The 12,108-nt window shown below is 39.4% G+C and overlaps 1 protein-coding gene across 1 annotated transcript in view; it reads right to left on the reverse strand.

Annotated features, from left to right (window-relative positions):
- Positions 1 to 12,108, reverse strand: part of PTPRO (protein tyrosine phosphatase, receptor type, O) — a 97,008-nt gene that overhangs the window by 58,592 nt on the left and 26,308 nt on the right. The window contains exons 7-11 of the mRNA XM_014540176.1: positions 11,747 to 11,867; positions 11,207 to 11,400; positions 10,178 to 10,289; positions 6,337 to 6,488; positions 5,043 to 5,163 (exon numbers count right to left, since the gene is read on the reverse strand). Of these exons, the coding sequence (XP_014395662.1) occupies positions 5,043 to 5,163; positions 6,337 to 6,488; positions 10,178 to 10,289; positions 11,207 to 11,400; positions 11,747 to 11,867 (700 nt within the window). The remainder of the gene's footprint in view (positions 1 to 5,042; positions 5,164 to 6,336; positions 6,489 to 10,177; positions 10,290 to 11,206; positions 11,401 to 11,746; positions 11,868 to 12,108) is intronic.

Here is a 12,108-nt window from a genome sequence, read left to right on the forward strand (position 1 = left end):
GGGGGGGGGGGGGGGGGGGGGGGGGGCAGGCGGGCTGGGGGGGTGGGGCAGTTGGGAGGGAGCAGGCTGGTGGTGGGGCAGTTGGGGGTGAGCAGGCCAGCAGTGGGGGGCAGTTGGGGATGAGCAAGCTGGCAGGAGGGGGGCAGTTGGGGGTGATCACGCTGGCAGGCGGGGGTCAGTTAGGGGTGATCAGGCCAGAAGGGGTGCAGTTGGGGGCTATCAGGCTGGCAGGCAGAGTGGTTAGGGGCAATCAGGCAGGCAGACAGGTGAGCGGTTAGGCACCAGCAGTCCTGGATTGTAAGAGGGATGTCCGACTGCCGGTTTAGGCCTGATTGTGAGAGGGATGTCCAACTGCCGGTTTAGGCAGTCAGACATCCTCCGAGGGGTTCCCGAGTGGAGAGGGTGCAGGCCGGGCTGAGGGACATCAGCCCCCGTGCACAAATTTCATGCACCAGGCCACTAGTCCTATATAATAAAAGGCTAATATGCAAATAGACCAAACGGCAGAACGACCGGTTGCTATGACACGCACTGACCACCAGTGGGTAGATGCTCAATGCAGGAGCTGCCCCCTGGTGGTCAATGTGCTCCCACAGGGGGAGAGCCATTCAGCCAGAAGGCGGGCTCATGCTGGCGAGTGCAGTGGCGGTGGTGGGAGCCTCTCCCGCCTCTGCCGCAGTGCTAAGGATGTTTGACTGATGGCTAGCGGGCCTAAACTGTCAGTTGGACAACCCTCAAGGGCTCCTGGGCAGCGAGAGGGCGCAGGCTGGGCTGAGGGGTCCCTCCTTCCCAGTGCATGAATTTCGTGCACCGGGCCTTTAGTTGATGACATAATAATTGAAAATTCTTGGCAGTTGTTTTGAAGGTTCTTTATCCTTACACATGCCACCTTGAATTAATTTATATTGTACTGGGTTCATTAATAGTTTGATTTCTTTATATATCTAATCTTGTCCTCCATAATAGCAAGTAGAATGACTCCAAACAGGCCTCTGTCACAGAGAAATTGAATTAGGATTGTTAACCCAACCAATTTTGGTCTAGGTTCAGCAACAGCATTCTGATTCACACAAGCCCTGAAAATCTGGGTGTTGAAATTGTATTTTTCTGTAAAGTAAAATTAATTTGACTTTCATGTATACCAAGTAAATGCTTTAAAGAAACATAAAATGACAAGCATCAAAGTTTTGTAAAAGGAAACATAATTTCAATTTAATTATTACAAAAGCAAAATGTTTTCATTTCTCTGAAAGGTGAAACTTATTTTGGTTAAATATTAATTGGAATACTATTTTCAATTTTGAGGTTGGCAATTTCAATTCAATTCATTCAATATCTACTGAGCATCTACAGTAGTAAAGGCATTGTGTTACAGGAAATTGAAAGAGCTTATAAAATACAGTAATGTGATGAGTAGTATAAAAAATAGACAAATGAATAAAAAGTAAGGTTATTTAGTTTTTAGGGTGGAGGAAGGGAAGGCTGAGAATAGGTACATTATATACAGACAATTTGGTTTTCAGAAAGAAAAAATAGAGGCAATATACTGTGTGATATTAAAATATCAACAAGGAAAAGCTTATTGGTTCTAAGGGTTCTGACTCACTAGAAATAATTTCTATGGGAACTTGCCTTTCATTCTTGAAAAATTTAAAGAACTTTCTAAACTAGTTTAAATAGCCCTGTCTGTTAACAGGGATCTATGGAGGCCCAAAACCTCATGATAAGTTTGGGAAACTATCATGGTTTTTACTCAGACTCCAATGTAGTGTGAGTATAATTGTCCCTGTTTATGACTTTAACACATACTCGCTTCATAGATCATCCTAAATAATAAAAGCCTAATATGCTAAGTGTCCAGTCATCCGGTTGGCCGTTCAACCAATCAAAGCATAATATGTTAATGATATGCTAAGGCCTCTCAACCGCTCGCTATGACGTGCACTGACCACCAGGGGGTAGACAGTTGACTGGTCGATCAGTTGCTATGACATGCACTGACCACCAGGGGGCAGACACACTGACCAGTAGGTTAGCTTGCTGCTGGGGTTCAGCCGATGGGGACTGAGCGAGACAGGCCAGACACACCCTGGAGTCCTCCTGTGGTCTCTCCCCAGCTGGCCAACCTCCTATGTCCCTCCCTGGCCCCGATCATGCATTGATGGGGTCCTTAGGCCTGGCCTGCGCCCTCTCGCAATCCGGGCTGAGGGACCCCCCCGCCCCCAGTGAAGTGCACTGGACCTCTAGTCCATAATGTCATATAAAGTGACAGTGAAGCATGCAACAGGTCCACTGAATGCTATTTTGGTAAGAGCACCTCTGAACTTGCACTTTAAGAGAGACTAATAAATCAAATGAGTTGGGTACAGCAGCTAGGCCCTGAGAATCACAGCTACCGGTAATGATACAGCTTGGGGAAAGAAAGGCATGGGGAACATGAGCATAATCTTTAAATAGTTATACTTTTCCAGAAATGAATTTTAAACTGACATTTATACATGGGCAAATTTTCAGGTAATGGTTGGAATTGACAGAGAGGCTAGGAAGATCATGAAATGCTGGTAGCTGGTGATAGCCACATTTTTAGAATTCAAGTGTAGACTGCTAGGGAAGAAGAGCAGATTGCCTGTAGTGCCCAAAATTGAACTCTACCAGAGTCTCAATAGGCAAAGTACTGCCCCCCTGAGGGTACTTTTGAAATTTGCAGAAATGTTTTTAATAGTTACAACAGAAGTTAACTGGACTTTTGTGAGCAGGACACAGAAATGCTAGATGTCCTGCAATGGTGAAGAAAGCTCCAAACAGAAAAATTGTCCATATCCAACGTACCATGTGACTTTCTAATGTCACACCAGAATAAATCCATTATAAATATAATTGCAAGTACTTTACCATGTAATATTGGATTTTTTTTCAAGGAGTTAAAATAACTTAGAAGAAGGCTGTCAGCAAGGATATACAAGTGGAATTAAGAAGTGATCTCAAAATTATGTATCAATTGACTTTTTCTGCCCATAGTGTTTATTCAATATGTTATGTATTTCCAACTACCTATTTAAGTTTAAAGGGTTTCAGTGCAAGAATTTAGTTTTGAATTGGCAAATGTAAGACAAAAAATTTAAGACTTAGTGCAATGAATTACAGAGAATGCAACTATTGGGTAAACTAAGGAAAGATTGCGCTTTGTTTTCTTGGGAATATTCTAGGAGTCTTCTAAATGTCAGCCATGCTACTCATGGTATTTAAGCTGCTAACAAAAATACCCTGGATCCATATTAACTTATAGCTGCATGTATGAAAATATGCAATAACAGTGGTTTTGAGACTCATGAATACACTCAGACACAGCTTAAAATTAGCAGACATCTGAAACAGGGATATCAGTGAGTTATGTTAAGTGTTTTAAAATGTTTTGCCATTTTATATATTTTAATTTTTAAAAAACAAAATAAGATCTCTGCTGTGAAAATTACATATTGAATTGGAATGCATTTATTTTGGGGGTCAGTACTCTTAAACTGATACTGTCCCTTGAGGTTTACCATACAACTTTTTGCCAATCCATCCTCTTTTGCCTGCTGCTGGTTATAGGATGATCATCTCTGAGGTCCCTTTAACTATTAGAAACTAAATGAATATATCAATGCATGGTACATTGTTGAATATAGAAGATGTGTTTATGTTGCACAGGGTCATATCTTAGTTGTTTTTCATAATACGGAAAATTATTTTGATACTACACTACACAATAAGTTTTAGCTCATTTTCAAGAATATCATACTTTCCTCATTTCCCCTCATCCACAGCCTATTATTTTTCTTGGCATGTTATTTCTACTTTAATTAAGGTTATTTCCCTCTTTCTTTTATCAGATGAAAATATATCTAGTCTCTTATTCTCTTAATTTTAGGTTTTATTCTATCTGTACTTATGCTTGCTCAGTTATTTATAACTAATCAATATAAACTTGTTCACTTCTTCATTTATTTGTATACTTCTTATATGGAAGAACTACTGATTCTTTTACTGCTTGTAAACTCCAACTTATTCATATTAATAATGTGTAGTCATCAAGAAATTTCATTATGATTTTTTTGAAGAGCTGTATCTGAACATATACATAGGGAATCCATATCCATTTATTATAAACTAGAGGCCCGGTGTGTGCACGAATTCGTATACCAGTGGGGTCCCTTGGCCTTGCTTGCAGGATTGGGCCGAAACCAGCTCTCTGACATCCCCCAAGGGGTCCCAGATTGTGAGAGGGCACAGGCCAGGCCTAGGGACCCCACAGGTGCATGATCAGGGCTGGGGATGGACATAGCAAGTTGGCCAGCTGGGAAGGGGCCGTGGGAAGGCTCCAGGCATGTCCAGCTCATCTCACTCAGTCCCAATCGGCTGAATCCCAGCAGCAAGCTAACCTACTGGTCAGAATGTCTGCCCCCTGGTGGTCAGTGCACATCATAGTGAGAAGTTGAGTGTCTTTAGCATATCATTAGCATATTATGCTTTGATTGGTTGAATGGCCAACCGGATGACTGGACACAGCATATTAGGCTTTTATTATATAGGATTATTTTATTTTATCTTGATTTTATATTAAAGTTAAGACATTATATCAAATTTTAAAATATCAATACATGGGTTATTTTTCTTATGCATTTAATTCTAGATATTAAAGAGAGCATTACATAATAGTGATATGAAAAGGAAATGGCTTCTGATGGGTTGAGTACACTGCGCTAGATAATCTCAAAGATCCTTCCATCTTTAAATCCTGAGACTCCTTAGATTCTCTAAGCTTACTATGACTGATGGACACTCCTATCTCCCAATACAGTAAGCACTGCACTCACAGAAACTTATACTAAGATGAACATACTCTTTTGGTAGTATAAATGACTATTTTTCACTTGTAAAAGAGAGTGAACTGTTTTTGTGTGATTTTACTGAGTTGAAAAGACCATGCTAAACCAAGAAATGCAAATGCTAGTTTCCCCAGCATAATCACTTTCACACTCACACCTGTGCACTCATCTCACCTAGCTTGACAAGGCGGAGCATGGAGGTATTACTTCCTCTTTCAGTGCAAGCAGTTACGGAGAGATTGTAGATATCTCCTGGAGGCAGGCTGAGAATTGCAGTCATGACATTGCGTGTTACCTGCAAGATCATCAAAATCGAGGGTTTAACCTTCTGATCAACTTGAACTATAATACCATTCTAAACAATTACAGGACCATCACAGATATGGCCTCTCTGTTCTGTGCTGCAATCTACAAGTGATTACAACCTTATGAATAAGTTATTTCCTCTAAAAATGATATAAATTCCTGATCTGAGCCAAATGCAAAGTAGCTCTAAATACGCATAATACATATCAGAGCATTTTTGCAATTGATTCCCTTGTTTGGAACAGGTACCACTCTGATATTTCCCCTCGTATTCACGGCAAATTTTATAAAAGGTAACTGCTGGGCTGTTCCTGATAGGACTATTTCTCAGCCCTGGAACACTCAGAAGAAACCTAGCCCATGCTGGATACTTGGCTTCTTAACTGAAGACTGTATTTCCCAGAACCTCCCTGTAGCTAGAGGAAAGCATGTGACCCAATTCTGACCAATGGATTGTAAATAAAAGTCATGTGGGCAACTTATAGTTTCATTCACACTGTGTAGGTACCGGGCTTTCATGGCCTGGCTTCCCTGCACAGGTGATTCTAATGATAATGAAGGGTCACTTGTACAGATGAGGATGACGTAGAGACGCAGCTGGAGCAACAGAGAGAGAGAATCTGGACCCTGGATGCTCCTTTATGGTACAGAAGAGGTGCCCTGTTAGTCTTGGGCTAGCATGAGAGACACATAAACTTTGATTTTTTTTTGAGCTACTATATATTTTTTTAATTAAAGTCATTTACTCTTTACCCTAACTAATACAATGTTAAAAAGCTTATTATACCAGGAGAAAAGAAATCAGCATTACTAACATACCCAAATATTTAGGTGTTGGGGGATATAAGGACAAAATATTGAAATTTGTTAACTATGGTTTTCTTGAAAGTGTTTGACATCCCGAAGAAAACACTCAAATCATAACACTCATAAGTGAAATTAATAGTTACAACTATTTCAGCTAACTATTAAAGATTAAAAAGTAAGCTCTATAAAAAAAAGGAATTTAATTTTTGTTCACGGTCCTATCTCCAGAGCATAAAACAATGCCAACGGGCATACAAACATTGGTTTAATGTCTCAATGCATTTTGCTTAATGGTTGTCCATAGTTGATGCAAATGAATGTTCAGATGCCCATACTGGGATTCAAAGAAACATACGCTCTTTTTAATTTTCTTCTTTCCTTCTGCAACAACCATCCAATGCAGCATTCGAGAATGGGAGAGGTCAGTGGTGTCATCCCCATATGTCCAACTGATATATAACAGACTGTTGAAATATTCCACAGAAGTGATTTCTGGAGCAACTGGGGCTATAAGGTAGAAAAGAAGAACACTTTAGTGTAAGAGATTACTAACAATTAAAATGCTTATTCATACAGCATGAAATCCCATGTAAATAAAGTTAAAGAACTAAAATTCACACCATACGCTGGTCCTGGATAGACCTGGGACTCCCAGTACCACTGGTATATACTACAAGGTGGGCATTTGTTTCCTGGAACCTCACCTTAAAGCTCAGACACAAGACAGCTCCATCTGAACCTGAGGGTATCAAGGTCTTTTATGTAAATGTCAGTTACAAAATTCCTAAAATGTTCACTTGTTTGGGTACGCTTGTTGCATCAATTAATTAGTCAGTAGGCGTTGGTGAACTTATTTTCAAAGAAGTACTGGAAGCTCTGGGGTTCTATAAAGATACATCTGTTTTTGTTGTGGCACAGCCAAGGTGCTTATGGGAGTAAAGGACAGTGGGAGTAGTGGGACAGAAAAGAAATACTGTTTCCATAAAACACAAGGCAACATCATTGACAGTGTTTTAGTCCAGTGCTTTGCAGAAGGTAACCTTTTAATAAATGCCTGCGGAAGGATTTTTTATCATAATGCAAAGTTAAAGTCTAACACTAAGTTTATTAACGTATTTTATATTTTGATACATTTCAACTTTAAGAAAATTTCCAATTGGGAAGATGAGCTCATCATAAGCTTTATAATATATGACCTGTGAAAGCATATTTTCATTATTTTTAAAGTAACTGATAATTCTGAAGATTTGAAAAAACAAATAAACAGCTGAATTTAAATTCCACGTGAATGGTGGTTTAAAGACAGGCAAGTTTTCTGTTCCATGATGCAGCAAAAACCAACTAAAATATTGGGAGGAGAATTTCTACAAACCATAAAGAATTATCTTCTTTAATTTGCTACTGATACTCAACACAAACATTCAGCACTAATGATGCTTTGAAATAATCCGCTGTCAAGATTTGTAGTATATAGAGTAAAAAACACATTTCTGTGTCATGTGAAATAGCAGTAGCATTTCTATATATTTGACAATAAAATCTTGAAATATCAACAATGTATCTTAGCAAATAACACAAACCCACATCATATTTCAGAATATCCTAATAAAGGATATGGACCCTGGCTTCTTTGTGGCCTCTTAATATATTCCCAATACTTCATTATATGCAACGACCTATACTTATGTTTCTTCAAAGCATATTTTCTCATGTTCTAATTATCATGAGGACAAAAACACATTTAAAATTTCAAACCCAGAAGCACATATCCCTCTCACAGGGACAAGGTCTTCAGATTTTTGTGTCCGTGTTGTTACGTTAAAATCCAGCATAGTGCTGAAGGACCACAAGATGTCACTATCTGTTTAGTAAGCATTGTTTGGTACACCAGCATAATTATGAACTTGACTTGTAGGGGAAATAAGTTGCCTAACAGAGAGTAGACTTGAGGTCCTGATAAAACACACCTTATTGAAATATTTTTTCCTGTTTCCTTTTATACTGCACAATTTGGCAGTTTGGGTCACAATGGAAAAGCATAGGCAAGTGAAGTTTGTGATCCTTATTTGCTTTAAAATGAAATGAGAGAAGAAAAAATGAGAATAAAAATAAGTTAGCTACCATTATGTTTGAATAGTGATTTGCATTAGGTTATTTAATTCTCCCACTATCCTGTGGGGTGTTGTTATGTCCACATTATAGATGTTGAGAATTGAGACCTGTATCAGATAAGACTATGGACCGCCAATGTGAGCACAACTTAATAGTTTGTCCCAGGAAAAGATAGGAAATAACCAAAGATCAATTTCTCGAAGATAATAGACTGCCCACTTAGGCAAGTAGCTTGCTGATTAATCACAGTTTACCTATCCAGACTTGCTTTGTCAACCTAATTGTTACATCATGACCTTTGCCCAATCCCAGTCGGTTTCCAGTTTTGAAAGGCACACCAACCACTTGGGTCCAGAACTATGAATCCTATGAATGTTTCATGTCCCATGTGCCCTTTGAGATGCTGCAATGACTGCAAGGTGGGTTCCGCCTCCCTGTGTGAGGTCTAATGCCCTGCGCTTGGCTCTCTTAGTCAGGTGTGAGGTAATATTCCGAGTGTTACCAATGAGAAAATAGAAGTCTAGGATCACTGAGATAATTCTAAAGCCAGAAATTAGCAGAGCCAGGTCTGTTCAATCAAGTGTTCAGATGGGAAGTCTGGGCTTTTTCCAGTCCAGACATGGCTGTCTGAGAAGAGAAGAATATTCTCAGGGTGTTAATCCCAATAAAGTTAAACTGTATAAGTTATTAATAAAATGAAGTTTAATTATAATTAAACATGTAATTATTGATAAAGTTAACAGCATAACACAAAGCTTCTTAAATAATTGGTATTTTCTCCTTTTTTGAGCCAATGGGGAGTGCTAGACATTGGCTAGTAAGGAAAAGTGATGAACTATATAAGTAAATTGTGTAAGAATTCACATAGGATAAATTTCTTTCTTTTGTTTTTGAATTTATAAATTTCAGTGGAACAAAGCTAGATGTCCAGTGAGGAAAACATTTTGCCAAAATTATTCTTCATCTAAAAATATTTTTTCTCTGCTCTTTTCTCAGTACAACTCTAATTACAGTATTAGAGTCCACCCAAAAGTTCCTGAAAAATCTTAATTCAGACAACCAGGGTTAATGTATCTTTTATGAATTTCCCCTTTTCATTGTCACCTCTGATCACTTTTACCATCTCTGCTATATGATGATAAATTACACAATTTAAGGCTCTGAGATCTAACATGAACAATTTTTTAAAGTTACTTAAACTTTGTGCCATGTATTTTGCTATGCAGCTTATTTAATTGAGAAACAATAATCTCTATACATAAAAGCCTAAGCAACTGAATGATCAGCCGACTGGTTGCTATGATGCGCACTGACCACCAGGGGGCAGATGCTCAACGCAGGAGTTGCCCCAGGTGGTCAGTGTGCTCCCACAGCCAACCTCCTCTGGCTGGCCAACCTCTTGCAATTCTTCTCCCCCGCTGGCTGGCTGGTCCCGCCCCCTTCCCCCCGCATCTGCCCCGATCACCAGCCAGGCTGAGGGACCCCACCTGTGCACGAATTCATGCACCAGGCCTCTAGTAGATAATAACAGAGAATAGATACTAGTATCACCCCCATTTTTCACATTAAAAAACCACCAAGGCTTAGAAAACTTAATTGCTCAAGGTCATATATGGCATCCAACAGAGGTGTGATTCAAACCCAGGTCTACCTGTCTCCACAGGCTTTTAACTCCTGCAGTGGACAACACTGCAGTCAGCCTGGGCTTTAAAAGGGGCATAATTAATAAGGACATGGAGGCCCTCTAGTAATTACAGCCATCAAACGGGCAAAGGCAATTGAGTGCAGGGTGAAGCACATCTCTTTTCTGATCAATTTCAAACAGGGGTACACCACTCAAGGGCAGTGACTCAGACTAAAAATGAACCAAGGGCAATAACTCAGGATAAAAAGAATATTTTAATTTTTAAAGGCCATTATTTAAACAAATAATAATTTTCCAGACTCAAGCATATGATGTTCCATGACACTGGGGCTCAGTCGGTCCTGAGTGAGTGAAGGACACTTTCTGGAGATGTGTCTCTTCAGAACCTTCTGCAGATAGTGTTCTCTCCTCAGGAAACCGCTCCCCACACACCACTCACCTGTTATGAAGCTGATGGTGGAACTGTCACAACAGCTCAATTCTGGGTCTCCCCAGGTCACCATGGTCACTCGGAAGTTGTAGTACCACGCTGGCAACAGATTAGCTATTCGCTAAAAAAAGCAAGGAGACAAAAGACTAAGGGGCAAAATCATATTTTTTTGAATAGAATTATTCCTATTTGGCCATGAAAAGAACTAATAAATAATTTTTATTTTATATTCTGTGCCTTGTTGTATTCATAAAATTTTCCACTAAAAGCACACACAACAACCTCTTTTTGGAATGAGGTGAGGTGTAAATAAAATGCTATACAAAAATATAATGTAATTTAAAAAGTGATTCAAAGGTATAGAGTCAGATGCTTCCAATATTGGTTTCATTTTGCAGTTTCCTAAGTTATATTACACAAGTGAAATAGTACTTATTTGCAAGTGACTGTAGATACACGTCTCCCTATTTCAAGCCAAATGACCTTTCATAACTCTGTATTTTCTCAGGTTGGACCATAGGCATGTGCCCTTGATGGGTGACAATTATGAATCATCAACTGGGTAGAGGGCAATTGTGTATTTCATGTGTGAACTGTAGGGAAACTGCACTTCTAAAATTATTTAAGGTTTAGAGAGAGCAGTCTTTACCCACTCTCTAATGGCCTGACACTATAAGTACTTAACTGTTTTGTAGATGTCAAGAATCATCATCATGACAGTTAAGCAGTGTCAACTAATTATTAAATGATGAAAGGTAATCTCCTGTGTTTTTCTCCCCAGGAGCAGGAAGAAACAATAAGCACTTGGTAGCTCTACTAAAATATGGATTAACAAATAAACTAGGGGTGAAAGCCAGTTGCACACAATTCTTTCTCTCTCTCAAAACAATCCTAAAAACAACCAAAAAAACCCTTGAGAGTAGCAAGCTGTGTATATTTACAAAATGGTCTAATTTACAGATACCTTTTCCTGACATTAGGTACATATCGGCACATCTATTCACACAGGGAGGTGACAGATGGCTCAGGAAAGATTACCACAGATGCAGTTAAGGAGGTGGTCGCTGCTATTTCATAGTAGGTTGTCCACTCCGATGTCATTGTTGCGGGGTTGAAATAAAACATTTCAACCACATACTTTCTGAACACTCCTAAGTAGGGTCTGGTCCAGCTCAAAACCAATGCTGTGGGGCCCAAGGGGTAGAGCATTAAATCCTTTATTCCAGTTGGAACTAAGAGGAAGGAGGAGGGGGGAGTGAAAAAAGAAAGCCAAGAAGGAATGTTTAATATCATAGCAATGGCTTCAAATGTCTACTTTATGACTAAGGTTTTTGCTCTTCTGATACAATCATTGAAAACTAAACATATTTGCCTCTGATTCCCAACCCCCGCTCCAAATAGTAAATGCTAAGGATGCCCTCCAGCTATACAATTGCAATAGTTTATGACTCTGAAGGTAGGATATTGGGTGAACAAGAATGGGCCTCCCATATATGATGGTAATGAGTTGAGCTGGGACATTGCACCCCTCCAAACAATACTTTGATAATGTTATTATTCTTGTACCTGGTGACTTACCAATGGCAAATGTCACAGGATCTGAAGGTGGTCCAATCAAAGGGCCTTTTCTTAGGTACATCACAACCTGGTATTGGGCACCAGGAACCAGATTTTCAATAACAGGTTTGCTTGAGTTCACCTTTAAACCAAACAGCCAATAAGATTTCTTTAGAGCTGAGCTTTTAGAATGTGACACAGAGGCTAAAATTGTATTCAGAGACTCTTTGTGGAACCACAGATGCCTTTGAAATCCAGAATCCTTTATTCATGCCCAGGAAGGTCAGATTTCAAAATTAGGATGATTTATAGTTTATGTGAACACTGAAGGAGGCCCAGAACATTCAGATTCTATGCCTGGATTTAATAAGCCCCGTGAAATG

The sequence above is a fragment of the Myotis brandtii genome, unplaced genomic scaffold, assembly GCF_000412655.1.
Source record: "Myotis brandtii unplaced genomic scaffold, ASM41265v1 scaffold237, whole genome shotgun sequence".
Lineage (NCBI taxonomy): Eukaryota > Metazoa > Chordata > Mammalia > Chiroptera > Vespertilionidae > Myotis > Myotis brandtii.